The 17,087-nt window shown below is 40.9% G+C and overlaps 1 protein-coding gene across 1 annotated transcript; it reads left to right on the top strand.

The window, feature by feature from the left end:
- Positions 1 to 10,732: 10,732 nt before the first annotated feature.
- Positions 10,733 to 15,018, top strand: AARD (alanine and arginine rich domain containing protein; the record flags this gene model as incomplete). The annotated part of the gene is made up of 2 exons (XM_082675317.1): positions 10,733 to 11,059; positions 14,878 to 15,018. The coding sequence occupies 2 exons, from the start codon at positions 10,733 to 10,735 to the stop codon at positions 15,016 to 15,018; spliced, it is 468 nt and encodes a 155-aa protein (XP_082531443.1).
- Between the last annotated feature and the right edge of the window lie 2,069 nt (positions 15,019 to 17,087).

The raw sequence follows: 17,087 nt of genomic DNA, 5'->3' as shown, positions 1-17,087 counted from the left end.
CACTGTCGTTGTTTTGATCTTCTATCCAGACAACTAAAACTTTCTCCATGGAAGCAATAAGGCTGTTTTCCTTTCTTATCATTCTTATGTTCACTAGAGTAGCACTTTTAATTTCCTTCAAAACATATGTCCTTTTATATTTAGTGTGGAAATAAAGCTGTGATGTTCTTCTCGGACTATAAACTGACAGTCTAAAATTATACAGTGTCCTGCATATCTGCTTTTATATATTCTGTCAATAAAAAATTTACGGTTATCTATATTTCATATATACTCATAATTCATTTAATCTAATGAGAGAGCAAATGTATTTGGACAGTTACTAGAAATCTTTTGTACCTTCCAACAACTAGATTTTTCTTGTTTGAGGCAAGTAAGCTTCAGCACATCTCTGCTCAGAAACGACACAGCAAAATTTCAATGTACCAGAACCCGTAGTCCTCTGGATGCTTTCATCTGCATTCTATTTTTAGAAAAAGGAAAGAGATCAAAAGGATAATCAGACATCAAGGCTCTCAAAAAAGTAAACACACTAGTCCTTTTGGATTTCTACATTTATTTCTCAATCGAACTACACACCCAAGATAGCCCAGCTTCCTCTCTGCTCCATGATATCTTTATTCTAGGACCCAGGGTGAAGGAACTGCCTGCCCTGGGACATCACTAGAAAACAGAAGAGGGTAGATTGTGTGATGGCGCCTATAGATTTCGCTGGGAAATCACACATGCCCCATCTGCTCGCAGTTCATTGGCTTAAGCAAGTCCTACGGCCAAGCCTGAGGTCAGCGGAGTGGAGAAATATAATCTCCCCACTGCCAAGAGGCAGACAATATTGTGAACAATAATACAACTCACCATACACACTTAGAAGATGTGATCGACATGATTATACTTGTTCCATACGATCACTGACAATTTTAAATGGTCATCCAACCTATTGGAATGAGCACTGTCCAGCCTGGATTCACTGTTGTAGTTCAGACCTGACTCAGTTTCCCTTGCAATCCTAATACCAATTCTCCTGTATCTTTTAGATACACAGTACTATGATGCTCACTAATGCGACGCTTAGAAACATGTCTCTACAGCAAGAACCCCATCACATCCATTGCGTGAGAGCAGAGATAACATTTATGAAGGGCCTACTTGGGGTAAGCCAGACCTACTTGGTTCAGAGCACTCCTGTGTGCTTTAGTTAATCTACTCAGCAACTGAGTGAGGAGGAAAAGATTATTTTCATTTTACTTGTGAACAAACTGACCCAGAGAGCTAACACAAAGTCAAATGGCCAGCAAGGAGTGAAGCTGGGATTTGAAATCAGCATTTTGACTCCAGAGTTCTGGCAAATCAAGCTAGAAAGACAATGACTACATCTTGGACATTCCACAACTAAAAAGGACTTTTTGCCAACTATTAGCCAGAAAACAGAATGACCACGCTCCCCACAGACTCTCAAATGATTCAAATCACTAAGCTGTTCACTGAAAAACTTACAAATATTTATTTTAAGGCTTATAAGGAAAAATCTCCTTTCTCTGAAGCCTAGAGAAATATTTTTCTTTTTTTTTGCACAGAACACTCGGGGACATTCTGTTTGCAGTGGGAACACGTGGAACCCATTGCTTAAAAGAATAATTGTTCAGAGTGGATGGTTGAAGAGGAAGCGAAGAAGTGGAATTAAAGCTAAGGTTCCCAAGGTACAGCTAAAGAACACATAAAAGAATTGGTATCCAGGTTTCCCAGGGAACAGTGAACAGGCAGGAAAAAAAAAAGTAGAAATGAGTTGCAACAAAGGTAGATATTAACTGATGAATTTATGTAAAAACATTTAGAGAGATTAGGCTTCTGCGTAAGGAATTTCAGACTTTCGTTTTGCTGCTGTTCTGCGTGAATTACGAGGATGACATGTGCATTCAACCTCCTGTTTTTCAAAAGGACTGAGAGAAGGTGTCCTTGCTAAACGTAAGGGTGGAAGCAGGATGACACTTAGGCTAGGGAAGAATTGGTTTAGGTAACTGGACTAAAAGAAATACAAAGTTTTAACCTTCTTTAGCTCATTTTTAATGATTCTGCAACTGTATACTGTCTGATATGGTATAAAGGAAAGAGCATAACCCTTGGAGACATATAGATCTGGAATCAACTCTCTCAGCCATTTCCTTGTCTACTATATGACCTTAAACAAGTCTCTTGCTTTCTTTGAACTTCAGGTTCCCATATGAAAAACAGAACAAAACAAACAACACAGGATTTTCGTGAAGATTAAGTAAATTGTATACAATTTATATCTGTATCTATATCTATACTTTTGTCTATATCGATAAGTAATCTATATCTGCATCTATACTTGTGTCCATGTCTATATCTATATAGTATTTAAGAGGTGCTCTATGAATGTTAATTGCCTTCTGCCTTGCTGTATTAATCAATTTATTAATGAATTTAACCAGTATTTGTTAAGTGTTTGTTTCATGCCAGCATGGAGGTGATGAAAAGGTGATGAAGACCCAGGCGCTGTCCTTAAGAAGCTAAAGAGAGAAACAGACATACAGACCACATGATTCCAGAAATCACATGGTTTCAGAAACTTAGCTGAGACTGTTGGGTTCAGGCACTGTCAGCTGGCTGGACTGGGGGGTTGATGTCATGACCTGTCATTGCATCACGTGCACTTTGCACAAATGCACTGAAGAAATACGCTACAAGGACAGGGGTTATTTTTCTTTTCATTAGCAGATACTGTGCTCTTTTCAAGCAGGCCTGATTTATCATTTTGGAGTCACTCTGGAGAATTTCATGAACTGACATGATATTCCACGTTTGTTTCAGCTGCCTGGCTGGTCTACTCAGCTCCTTCCTCCTTATCTCTCTCCGCTTCATCCTTCTCTTTGTCCTGATGCCTTCTGTTTCTTTCTCTCTCTTCTTTTCATTCATTTCACAAAGTTTTATGTACTGCCTGCTAAATGCCAGATACCATTTTAGGCACTATTTTAGGGATATAGCAGTTAACAAGAGAAAGTACCTGTTCTCATGGAGATTATATTCTATTAGCAGACAAGAGAAGATAGATGAGAAAACAAATAAATATACAGTATGACAGTTGGTGTAAGTATTAAGGAATAAAACGAAGGGCAAAAACACAGAGAATGACGGGAGTGGAGGGGTGTATATATGCTAATTTAGATCAAGGGAGGTCTATCTGATGAAGTGACATTTGAGCAGAGACTTGAACACAGTAAGGGAACTAGCCACTCATGTATCTGGGAGGAGAGAATCCTAGGAAAAAGGAATAACAAAGCAAAGGCCCTGAAAGGAGAACAGTAAAGAGACCAGGGTGGCAAGATGGAGTAAGCAAAGGAGAGAGAGGAAGGAGATAAGATCAGAGAAATGGACGGAAAGCCATTTGGGATGAATTATAAAGGGCTTTGTAGGCTATGGTAGAACATTGGATTTTGTTCTAAGTAAGGTGGGAACACACTGGAGGATCTTGAATGAAGAAATGACATGATCTGCCGCAAGGAGAATAAAATAGGGAAGAAAAAGAGGGCAATTATAGAGTATGGAGATGTGTTGGAGGCTATGACAGTAGTCTAGGGGACAGGGAGTGGGAAGATTAGGATGATAGGAGTTAGATGCTCTTTGATTCTGGATATACTGCAAGGTAGAGCCTACAGGATATGCTGATGAATTGCATGTAGGGTGAAAGAGGGAGAAGAAAATTGTGAGTGATTCCAAGATTGATGGTTTGGGTAACTGACAGAATAGAATTCCCATTTACTGAATTGGGTTGGGGGTACTGAAAAAAGAATATATTAAGGGATGCAGGTAATCAATGTTTAAGAATGAGATATATTAAGTTGGACATCCAAGTAGAGATAGAGTTAGAAGAGAGGTCTGACCTAAAGATAAGATTTTGAGATGTCAGCATTTCATATAGATCATAATAAAAGCCATGGAAAAAACAAGAATATATATACATATATGTATCACCAAATCACTTTGCTGTACACTTGAAACTAACACAATATTGTAAATCAACTATACTTCAATAAAAAAGAAATAAAATACTTGCATATCATAAACCTGATAAAGGGTTAATATTGAAAATACATAAAGAACTCAAACAACTCAGTGACCGAAAATAAAAAGCCGTGGAACAAGACGAAATCACTTTGCAGTGAAGGGAGATAAAGGAGCGAAGTGGTCCAAGGACACAGCCTGAGACGTTCTGAAGTCCTCAAGGATGAGAGGAATCAGTAAACAAGACTGAGAAGGCTGTTTGAAAAAAATTCTCCCAGGGGTCACTGTCTTTCATTGCCTGATGTCCAGTGTTTTGAAGTCAGTTCAATAATATATTTGGTGCTTCTTGGCTGTTTCAGATAGGAGGATAAATCCAGTTCATGTTACTCCATCTTTACAGGTCACAGAAGTCCTGTATTTGTATTTAAAGTATATCTCTTTTAGGAAGAATATATTTGGTTCTTGCTTTTGCTTAATCCAGTTGAACACCTCTGCCTTTTAATTGGAATATTTAGTACATTAAGGCTTAACGTAATTTTTGATATGATCTAATTTAGGCCTACCATTTACCAAATGTTTTATATTTGCTCTCTCTGTGTTTTAAGCTGTATCTCTTTTCCTGCTTCATTTTGGATTAATTTAATGTTTTTAGAAGCACATTTTAGTTTATCTGCTGGCTTTAAAAGATAGACTTTATCTTTAGAGCAGTTTTAGGGTCACAGAAAAATTAAGCTGGAAGTACAGAGAGTTCCCATCACCCCCTGCCTCTCCCCAACCACATAACCTCTCCCACTATCAGCATCTTGCACCAGAGTGGTACATTTGTTATAATCGATGAACCTATATTGGCATATCACTATCACTCAAAGTCCACAGTTTACATTAGGGTTCATTTTTGGTGGTATACATTCCATGAGTTTTGACAAGTGTATAATGACATGTCTCCACCATTTCAGTAACATACAGAATAGTTTTACTGCTCTAAAAATCCTGTGCTCTGTCTACTCATCCCTCCCCACCCCCCAATCCTGGTAACCACTGATCTTTTTACTGTCACCATAGTTTTGCCTTTTCTAGAATGTCATATAATTGGAATTATACAGCATGAACCATTTTCAGATTGGCTTCTCTCAATTAGCACTATGCATTTAAGATTCCTCTATGTTTTTCCATGGCTTGATAGCACATTTGTTTTTAGCTGAATAATATCCAACTGTCTGGACGTACCACAGTTTGTTTCTGTATCCACCTACTAAGGGACATCTTGGCTGTTTCCAAGTTTTGGCAATTATGAAGAAATCTGCTATAAATATTTGTGTTCAGGTTTTCATGTGGACGTAAGTTTTCAACTCCTTTAGATATAATACCAAGGAGCATGCTTGTTGTATCAGAAGGTAGGGGTACGTTTAGTTTTGTAGGAAACTGCCAGTGTCCTCCAAAGTAGCTGCGCCATTTTACATTCCCACCAGCAAAGAATGAGAGTTCCTATTGCTCCACTTCCCTGTTAACATTTGGTGTTGTCAGTGTTTTAAATTTTGGCCACAGAATGGCCAAATAGACATGTAATGATACATTATTGTTTTAATTTGCATTTCCCTACTGACATGTGATGTTGAGCATCTTTTTTTTTTTTGCGTTACGCAGGCCTCTCACTGTTGTGGCCTCTCCCGCTGCGGAGCACAGCCTGCGGACGCGCAGGCTCAGTGGCCATGGCTCACGAGCCCAGCCGCTCTGCGGCATGTGGGATCTTCCCGGGCCAAGGCACGAACCCGTGTCCCCTGCATCGGCAGGCAGACTCTCAACCACTGCGCCACCAGGGAAGCCCTGAGCATCTTTTCATATGCTTGTTTTTCATATATGTTGATGGTGTCTGGTGTCCAGGTCATTTGCTCACATTTTAATTGGGTTATTTTCTTACTGTTGAGTTTTAAGAGTAGTTTGTATAGTTTGGATAACCGTCCTTTGTTAGATATGTCTTCGGCAAATATTTTCTCCTAGTCTGTGGCTTGTCTTTTCATTTACTTGACAGTATATTTTGCAGAGCAGAAGTTTTCTGTTTTAATGAAGTTCAAGTTATTATTTCTTTCATGGATCATGCCTTTGGTGTTGTATCTAAAATGACATCAACGTACCCAAAGTCATGTAAATTTTCTCTTACATTATCTTCCAGGAATTATAGTTATGCATTTTGGTCTATGATCCGTTTTGAATTAATTTTTGTGAAGGGTATCTGTGTTTAGACTCATTTTTTTTTTTTTTGCATACAGATGTCCAGTCATTCCAACACCACTTGTGTGTATGTCTTTTCTCCATTGTGTTGCCTTTGCTCGTCTGTCAAAGATCAGTTATGTGGGTATATCTCTTGGCTATGGTCCATGGATCTATATGTCCATTCTTTTGCCAATACCACATTGCCTTGATTACTGGAGCTTTATATAGTAAGCCTTGTGGTCAAGTACTGTCAGTCCTCAATGCTCTTCTCCTTTAATATTATGTGGGCTATTGGGCATTTTGCCTCTCTACATAAACTTTAAAATCTGTTTGTGTATATCCACAAAAAACTTGCTGGGATTTTGATTGGCATTGCATTGAACCTATAGGTCAAGTTGGGAAGAACTGATATCTTGACAATACTGAGTCTTCCTATCTATGAACATGGAGTATCTCTCCATTTACTTAGTTAAGTTGTGAGTTCTTTCAGCAGAATTTTGTAGTTTTCCCCATATGGATATTTTGTTAGATTTATACCTAAGTGTTTTTCTTTTTTGGGTGCTAATGTAAAAGGTAATGTGTGTTTGAAATATCAAATTCCAGGGAATTCCCTGGCGGTCCAGTGGTTAGGACTCTGTGCTCTCACTGCTGAGGGCCTGGGTTCAATCCCTGGCTGGGGAACTAAGATCCCACAAGCCATGCAGTGTGGCCTCCCCCCGCAAAAAAATCAAATTCCACTTGCTTATTGCTGGTTTATAGGAAAGTGATTAGCTTTTGTATATTCAACTTGTATCCTGCAACTTTGATATAATTGTTCATTAGTATCAGAAGGGTGTTTTTTGTTAATTGTTTCAGATTTTCTACATAGACACTCATTCTAATGGCTTTTTAGCTATACCGCTTTGCACCATTTTTTTTTAGTGATTGCTCTAGGCTTTAAAATATATATACCCTTAATCTTTTACAGTGTACCTAGGGTTAATACCTTACCACTTCATATAAAATGTACAGCTCCATTCATCCTCAAGATCACTTATTCTATAGTTACTATATTATATTGATACATCTAAATTCATTATAAAGCACAGAAGACAATGTTATAATTTTTTCATTAAACAGTCATGTGTTTTTTAAAAAAAATTAAGAGGACTGTAAGTCATTTATATGTATATATCTAGGTATTTACAATTTCCTATACTCTCATTCCTTCCTAAAGATTTGAGTTTCCCTCTATTACCATTTTACTTCAGCCTGAGGTGTTTCCTTTAGTATTTCTAACAGCATAGGTTGGCTGGTAACAAATTCTTCTAATTTTCTCTTATGTCATAACACGTTTATTTTGTCTTTGAAGGATATTTTTGCTGGATATAGAAATCTATGTTAATTTTTTCCTTCCTGAACCTAAAAAAATATTGTTCTAATATCTCTGGCCTTCATTTTTTTTTCTGACAGGAAGTCAGCAGTCATTTGATTCACTGTTTACATGTCTATACCATATTTTTCCTGTGGCAGATTAAAAATCTGTCTGCATATTTTTTGATACTCCTTACTTCAAAAGAAGGAGCCTAATTCCCCTCCACTTAAATGGGGTCCAGACTTAGATACTTGATTCTAATAAACAGAATGTGGTGATGTCGTGTGACTTCCAAGACTAGATCATTAAAATATGGTTCAGAACACATATAAAGAGCTTCCATCTGGCTGTCTCTCTCTCTCTCTCTCTCTCTCTCTCTCTCTCTCTCTGTCTTGTTCTGAGGTAGGCTGGCCACTACATCATGAGGGCACTCAAGCAGTCCTGGTAAAGGGTCCACATGGAGAGAAACTAAGGCTTCCCACCAAACACCAGCACCAATTTGCCAGCTATGTGAATGGTCCACCTTGCAAGCAGACCCTCCAGCTCCAATCACATCCAGCTTCGGATAACATTTGACTCCAATGTCATGAAAGTCCCAGATCACAATCTAAGCTGTTCCCAAACTCTTGTCCACAGAAAAGGTAAGAAATGATGTTTATTGTTGTTTTAAGCCACTAAATTTGGGGATAATCTGTTATGTAGCAATGGATAACTAATACATTTCCTAACGCAAATGTCTCTGCATATTATATTCACTCTGATTCACCAATGCTTCCATTCATTTTACTCGTATAAAAGAAAAAAAAATTGTAAAATTCAAGATGCACCATGGCTGAAAAAATTGATCTATGGAAAATAATTAATTTGTGATAAAACCAATCTATTCTAAAACACCATTTTGTCTTACTGGTTTACTTTCACAGCCTGAGCACTCTGTATAATACTTGGTATATAAATAAGATATTAAATAACTACTGCTGAATGAATGAATGAATTTGTTCTTTCAGGCTTTAAGCTTCTGGAGGGCAATAATTGTGCTTTATTCACCTTTTTATCTCCTTTACATGGGACAGTGCTTAAATGAACATGCACCGTTCACTGTTTGTTGAATTAAATCAAACTTAACTGAAATTCTTGTTGAAGAAAATGATCTGGAAACAGAAGTGAAAAATCACGGCAGAAAACTAATTTTAAATATTTCTGGACTTCCCTGGTGGTGCAGTGGTTAAGAATCCGCCTGCCAATGCAGGGGACATGGGTTCGAGCCCTGGTCCGGGAAGATCCCACATGCCGCGGAGCAACTAAGCCCGAGCGCCACAACTGCTGAGCCTGTGCTCTAGAGCCCGCGAGACACAACTACTGAGCCCATGTGCCACAACTACTGAAGCCCGCGCGCCTAGAGCTCATGCTCCGCAACAAAAGCCACCGCAATGAGAAGCCAATGCACCGCAACAAAGAGTAGCCTCCGCTCGCCGCAACTAGAAAAAGCCTGGGCGTGGCAACAAAGATCTAATGCAGCCAAAAATAAATAAATAAATTTATATACAAAAAAATATTTCTACTGCACATTGACTGGTGCTGGTTTTCAAGCCCCACCACCTATCACATATATGCATAAAAACCACAAATTTAAAAAACTTAAATATTTATATTCAGTTAATTCCTAGTAGACCATATGGATTTTCATAATTTCCACCAATAGAACACACCTTCAAATGTTTCTAGAGAATCTTTGTGACAAATATACAATGATAGGTATATGACTGTGCTTAGGTTGTAAACTATTGTAAGGGGGCAGAGTGAATTCGGCAGATTATCGGCAGAATTGGTAACCTGCACTGCTCCTTATCCAGTTGAGCCTTAAGCCATTTCCGTAGAGTTGTCTTTTATGAGCACAGGGAATTTGAACATTCAGTCATACAACTGAGCAACTTCTTTTCCTCTTTGGGAGGTAGTGTGTATCCAAGGTGTGTCTCAGTGGTTCAGAGCACAAGCCAGACTTCCTAGGTGCAAATCCCAGGCCCACCATTTACCAGTTTTGTGATCTTTGCCTTACAGCTTAGCATCTGCCTTAGTTTCCTCACCTGTTAAATACAGAAACTAATAGTACCTTCCTCACAGGGTTATTGTGAAGATAAAATGGGTTAACATATGAAAAGTGCCTGACACACGGGAAACACTAATCACAATTAGCTCTTACTGCCCTCAATACCAATCAGGGACTTGGAACATTGCAGGTGACTTGTAAATCATTATTAAATGAATGATTAATTCTGGGAGTACTGTATGGACATCTCTGCCCCCTTTCTGGATGGGGGGGTAGGTATTTGCATTCTATGATCACACAAAAATTTTGATTGTTTATTCCTTTTTAGAAATTCTCGATTAGATCCAAAAGAGGCAGCTGATTCTGTTCACTGATAAAGGATATACAAGTAATACTGGCACCTGATTACACTGAGTTGGGAATTAGAAAATAACACACTCTGGAGTAAGAGGCATTTTTATTTTTCATTTTAACCCCTTCACAATGTGAAAGTGGCAGAAGGGTGTCAAGTATAGAAAAGAACACGGAGTTTCAGAATCAAAGTGTCTTCTGCATTGTTGGGCTTGTGGAAAGATCATTCTAAGTTTCAAACAGGGCCCAGCTTCTCCCACTTGACTGTGGGCAACGCCTGGGATTGGTACGAGGCCTAATCAGACTTTATATCCACAACACCTGTCACAGTGCCTCAGTCGGTAGAAAGCCAGAGAAAAATATTTTACAGGGCTGAAATATTAATACTCGAGGCAACCGGGCCTCAAACTTTCCATCCGTACCTCAACTTCCACCTACCTGGATGGACCCAAGTCTTCCCTTAGAACGACATTCCAAGGAGCAAGAAAAAGGGGGCCAGTTGAAACCTCTTCTCGGAGTTATGGGAACCACTTCCTTCGTCTGTTGCTAAGGAGGGAAGAAGGACAGAGAGATGAGGCTGGGGGAAAGGAGCGCCTCTACACAGCGGAGCAATAGCCCCGTCCCACTTGGCAGTGGTCCCGCCGGTTCCATGAGTTACCCCGCCCGCAATCTCACCCGCCCTCATCTCGCACTTGGAAACAAACCCTTAGCAATTCAAGCCTGGAAGCCTGGAACCCGGCGTCTCCGAGATGTCCCTGGAGAACGCCAGCCGCCGCAGAGAGGGAACTTCCCGGGGGCCCCACGGCATCCTAGTTGGCGCCGGGCTCAGGCCCTCAACCCTGCCTCCCTCACGAGGCTTTCCCGGAGGCGGCGAGAGCGTGGCCGGCCCGGAGGAGGCCCCAGCCGCCAGCCCGCTGCTAGAAGACCTCAGGCGGCGGCTGGCGAGCGCCTTCCAGCGGGCGGCGCCGCGCGGCGTCTCGAGGCGCTCGCGGGAGGAGGCGGCGGCGGAGGCGGCGCGGGAGGAGCGGAGCCGGGCGCGCGTCGAGAGCGCCCTGGCCGGGCTGCGCGCCGAGCTGGTGAGCCCGCTGGCGGCCGGCTCTCGGGGCCGCCTCTCCTTCGTCCTCTCCCGGGGCCCCCGGCCGCGGGCCGCGCACGCGCCCCACCGAGGGCTTGGGAGGCCGAGCGCCGCTTTTCCCAGGGAGAGGGTGAGGCCGTGCCGCGTGGGCGAGCTGGGCACCGGCCGTCGATCTTCCCCGACCGTGTCGATGCTCCTGCCTCCCAGGCAGCATCCAGGAGGGAAGCGGGGGAGGGGAGGGGTCCGGCAGGGCCCGAGGTGCTGGCTGGCTGTCGAGGGCTGAGTCTACTAGTGACACACCCGAGACCTCCGTCACCACCCCTCCCCAACTTGTTATATTTTTCTACCACATAGAAAGTTCCCTCTAGGGAACTCATAGTACGTGCATGTTATGGGGCTCGGAGGCGGAAGTTTCAATGAAATGAAATCACAGGATGGATGGAGCGAGTCCATCAGCAACTGTTTCTTTTATTCTGCAAGTTTTATCTTTCCCCTGGGTAAGAATTCAGAAAACCAAAAATGATAAGGTATTTTGTAAAACTGTAGCTTTTTAACATTAGGCAGGAGGAACTGTAGGTAAATATTTTAGTTACTGTTTTGTGATTTAAACAATTTCCAAGTTAGGTACAATTTGAAAGAGACAAAATGAATAAGAGCAATTTAAGCTTTAAAACGGTGCTGCCCATGAATATGTGTAGTGGAGATTTGGAAAGTTCTAGTCTTTTGCATTGAATACTAATAAAATGTTAACCGCTACTTTAGAACGGATTCAACCATCAGTCAGTTGTCTGATTTAAGAACCTTAACAGTTTATCTTGTTTCTGAGTTTAAGAAGGTAGTCAATTTAATTTTACCTGTGTTAACAATTTGAATTTGACAAGGTATGTATTAATTCTGACCCAGCCATATCGGAGAAACACATGGTTTTCTTCAGATACCTGAGCAGTGGCTGGGCGAGACCCCTCATTAGTAGAGATGGCCTGGAGGGGGGTGCTATGGATAAGGATGCCCACTAGAAGGCTGAGACCGGGCTTAGTCACTCTGTGCTGCTGACCTGGGGTGTCACCATCCCTCCCATACCTCAGCTGACTCTTTTTTTTTTTTGGGTACGCGGGCCCCTCACTGCTGTGGCCTCTCCCGTTGCGGAGCACAGGCTCCGGATGCGCAGGCTCAGCAGCCATGGCTCACGGGCCCAGCCGCTCCGCGGCATGTGGGATCTTCCCGGACCGGGGCACGAACCCGTGTCCCCTGCATCGGCAGGCGGACTCCCAACCACTGCGCCACCAGGGAAGCCCTCAGCTGACTCATTTAAATCAAGTGAAGAAATGACATTCAGTAAGCTCCGAGGCACTTGAACCTTCACATTCTAACTAGTCGTTCCACTAGTAGGAGTTTTAAGCAAGTAATGCACCGGGGGTGGGGAAGAGGTGGAGAATAAAATTCCAAATAGATGAGGGTTCAAATCCCAGCATTAACATTTACAGGCTCTGCTCTCACTGTTCCTATTACTTTAGGAATGCTAATTAGCAAGTTTGGGTTTCAGCTGTAAAATGGAAATAATAAACTCATAGATCACTGTAAGTATTGTATGAGTTAATGTTATATAAAGTGCATAGAACATAGACACTACTCAGTGGCTCTTACTGTGTTTTGGTTGTGCCCCCAAAGTGACAGATACATAGGCATGGAAGATCAAGGGTTTTTCTGGAAAGGATGCAAAGAATGTCACACACACACAGATGCTGTGTTCCTGGGATATAGATCATGGTCAACATCTTGGCCAACCATTTCACCATTATGTGTGACCAGTCATGAAGAAGCAAAAGAATGTGGATCCTCAACACCATCACCACTAGAAGAAGCCGTTTTTGATAATGGGCCATTAGCCAGTTTTCTGTAGGAACTGGCACCTATCCATACATGTATGTCCACACATCATCTGTTAGGGTGGTATTTGTGTAAGGAACAATGATGAACAGGTTCAGTTCATTTAGAGACATGTTGCTACTTATGAAATGTTATTTATGCTATTATTTGTTGTTTGAATTGGTCTTCTTAGTGGCTTGCTTTGAATTCCAGGGCCTGGGAGTGAATTCCAGGGGTTCTATATACCTAAAATTGTATGCCAAATTTTGTATGCACATAAAATGCACTTCTTTCATAGCTTTCATTAGATTCTCAGTGGGATCCATGAGGAAAGGAAATTAAGGAATCATTGGTGTTTGACTTTCCTAAACAGGTGTGAGTTACACATACTTTGTTTTGCTTAGATGGTGAGCCATTATCAATAATTCAACTGCTTGATTCTTGGCATGAAAGTATAGGGTGGGTGTTCATCAGTTTCTCCATTTAGTCATTCCTTCACTCAGTCTTTTAACAAACACACAGAGAACCCACCATGTTGCGTGAGCAGGCAGTGCACCCCTAGCTGGGGATACAGTTATGAATAAGAACAAACTGTGCTCAAAATCATCAGTCTAGTGTAGGCTGTGTGCTAGGAGAGGCACATGTACAGAACACTATGGAAGCACAGATAAGGCGAGACAGAGAAGGCTTCTAAGAAGAGCTGGCATCTGGCTGAGCTCAACAGGAAGTGGGTGGCAAGGGGCAGAGCGGGCAGAAGATGTGGCTCAGTACGACGTGTTTATTCTGGGACAGGCAAAGTTTCTGACCAGCTGCAGTGGGAGCTGGTGTGGGAAGAGGGCCAGGAAATAAAGCTGGAAGCATAGGGCAGGTTTATAGGGCATCCGTTCCACACTGGAGAACAGAAGCTTCCTGTAGGCAAGGTGCCAGGGCTTCTTGTGCTAGTGGTTGTGTTGTTACTGTCTGTTTGCTGGATGTTCATTTACTTTATTCTTTGCAAATTCTTGCTATCAAAGAAATGGTTCCAGGTGCTGAAGAATGAAGAAAAATATGTCAGAGGAAAACTGAAAGAAATTTTATCCAGTGACTTTATTTTGCAAATTAGGAGGGGACCGCCCATATTTGCTTTTTACCAGTGGAATGTCCTGGTTCACCCTGGGGTGGTTTCTTTTGGTGAGTTGATGAGGGGTTTTCAGCAGAGAGAACAGGGTTCTCATGAACTGCATTAAACAAGACCCTAATTGAAGAAATATGCAAATAGTTGATTACTAGTTTTCAACTATAATGCAAAGATTATGTTGGACTAAGCTTTTGTCAGACTGCCTCTTAGGTACATTGCCCGAGAGATCGATCTATTTCTTAATACACGAGGACCTTCACAAACTCCCACTGGAGGGAGGGTATAAATCAGCCTTGCTGTATAACAGATTTCACTCTACAGTGAAAATTGTTAGATTCTGTAAGTACATGCAAAGGGGTCGTTAAATGTTTTGCTCAACAGGGATACCATTTAAAATCCTAAAAACTTGAAATGACAAGTAATCAAGTAAATGGGCCCAGGTCCTGAAAGTTCAGGGGGCCCTGAGCAGTTATCCTGGAGCTCAGAAAGCTCATAGAGATAAATGACTCCTTCGCAGATCACATGCCATTGCTTGGAAACAGCCTTCTATGCACAGGAATTTTTCAAATGGATGGCTCTGTGCATGAGCTTTTTTTGTTTTCATTGCAAGGCCATTTCGAAAGCTATTTGCATATCTGGATTTTATCTTATCGTAGAGAAAGTCAGTTTTATAGTCAGGCCAAACAGTCAGAACTGGAGAATAAGATGAGAAATACGTCTTTCTTGATATCTTATTTTCCTTTCCTACAAAGTCCTTATTTTTCCTGTGCAGAGAGCAGTTTCATTTGATCCATATCTCAGGCTAATAAAAATCCTTATTTTTTTCTAACTTTTAGCTGGAAATGCATTTCCAGAATTGCCAGCTGGCCAGAACTCTGCTGGATTTAAACGTGAAAATGCAGCAACTGAAAAAGTATGAACTGGAAATTGCATCAGAATTGCAAAGCTCGGAAGATAATGTCGTGAATATGGAATGAGGAAACGCACAGAAGAAGATCTGAACCCTAAAAATAACATAGACAGCTCTGAAACAATTCTGACAGTAACATTATGGATGCTTTGTGTAAGACTTTAGGGGCAATTTTTAGGCCAAAAGCTTTGATGCCATGGGGAAGTGACAGAAAACATCTACAAGAGGGGAGAGAAAATGGTATGTTGTCAAGTTTTACAGTTATGTATTCATTGTTTTGGCTGGGAAATAGAAGTAAAAAGAATGTACTGAAGAATGCCTTAATGCCAATTTCCAGCGTTCTGTCTTGTGCCATCTTAACTTTCTGATGTTATCTGAACTTTCAGAATCTGTGTTTGCTTTTGTTCTACTTGATTATTCTTGGTTTGTCTGCCCAGTTAGCTGTTCAGTAGCCTTTCCTTCCCGTCCTGTCCCCTTTTTGGAGAATTACTCCTGCCTAGATTCCAACCATACCCTTCAGGTAGAGTCTACCATTAAGGGTGTCTCACCTCATTGGATATAGTCACGCAGATCGAGGCAGTTTGATCAACTTGTCCTCAGGAGTTTTTGAACTTGAGCTAAGGGAGCAGATGAGTATTAGAAGCTGATGGGAGAAGCTGTGGAACAGAGGGGCTTGGAAGCTGCTGGTGGCCACCATGTGAGAGAACGGAATCTCTAATATAGGCAGTCAAAACAGCACCACTGAGAGCCCAAAAGGGGAGGGAGAGAGCTGCTCTTCCTTGTCTCAGGTGCAACTTCTTAAATCCCCAGCCCTTGCTGTCATTTGGGTACATGAAAATCCTCCAATAGCCTCCTAATACCATCTCCTTTTGCCTAAGTCAATTGAGTTGGAGTTTTATGACTTGTACACAAATGGTTCCCAACTAACACAATTCCTTTGTTAAGCTTTTAGGAGTTAAAATGGTTCATGTTGAATTAGAATATCTACCTCTACCTTAAAAGTGGTTCCTTCTTAATGTAAAAGATAAAGTTCTTAAAAAAATAGTTGCAGGTCTCAGCGATATTCATAATGGTCATTGTCTGTAAAAATAAATATTAATTTATAAAATGGAAGTCATTTGCATATTTAATTAACAATAAAAATTAGTTCTGGAAGACAAAGGAGAACAGAATGGACATGGTCTTTCTCTTAAATACAAGTCGTTTTATGTGTGTGAGGGTTTGAGGATTATCTGAACAAGTTTAGTTTGTCCTTAACTTTTTTTGATCACTCTAAGTGAATTATTTCAGCTCTTTGGTACTTAATTTCTTCCCTCTGTACAACTGAGGTATTACTACTATGTTCAACTTACAGGACATTGTCAGTGAGCTGTCAGCGATATCCTGATATCTAACCCCTGGATTTCTTGAGAAGTTCTGCATATAAGCCCTTGGCTTATAAACATACAGACTGGTTTCTTAACTTATACTTGTAAAAGAGATTTCCTATAAGTCTCTTCCTCAAAGTTATAGAAATTCTGAGGAAAGAGGCAGTGGAATTCCTGTGATCTGTTCTTCGAAAAAGAGTCTACTCAAATGTTAGAGCAGTCATTCTAAAGTACATTTTACAATTTATTATTTACAAATTCTTGTGATTTTGTGTTTAGCAAATACTCAGGATGATTCATTTTATAAGCTCAATTCCTTACAGAATACAGAGTGGCTGACATTGGTTAGCATTCATGTGAATAATTCAATTCTACTAAAAATGTGCTCTCTTGGGAATCAAAAGAAAGAAACAAAAAGAGAACTTTTGAAAATGGATGCATTATTTTTCCCTTTTTTCAGACAGAAAAAAGTCCACCATTTATCGTAAAGTTTTTGTCACCAGTTTTTTGTCCTATCTTTCAGCGATAAACTTTGGATCACTGTATCTTTTAGGAGTGACAAATGGAGAAACAGAATAAGAAAGTCTTTGTTTGGAAGCCCTCACCGGTGGAGGTGGCCTGTGATATCAGCTGTCGATAGAGAGATACAGTGAGAACTTGATACTTGGGACACTATTGCTATTAAATGTTTTTTGCTTTGTTTCCCCTCATAAAGTGAATTCTGCTCTCATACCATATCCCTCATCTTTTTTTTTTTTAAGTAGAAGCC

This window comes from Grampus griseus (assembly GCF_964374135.1).
Source record: "Grampus griseus genome assembly, chromosome: 17".
NCBI lineage: Eukaryota > Metazoa > Chordata > Mammalia > Artiodactyla > Delphinidae > Grampus > Grampus griseus.
Note: the sequence above shows the minus strand (reverse complement) of the source record. Positions and strands in the feature narration are given on the sequence as shown.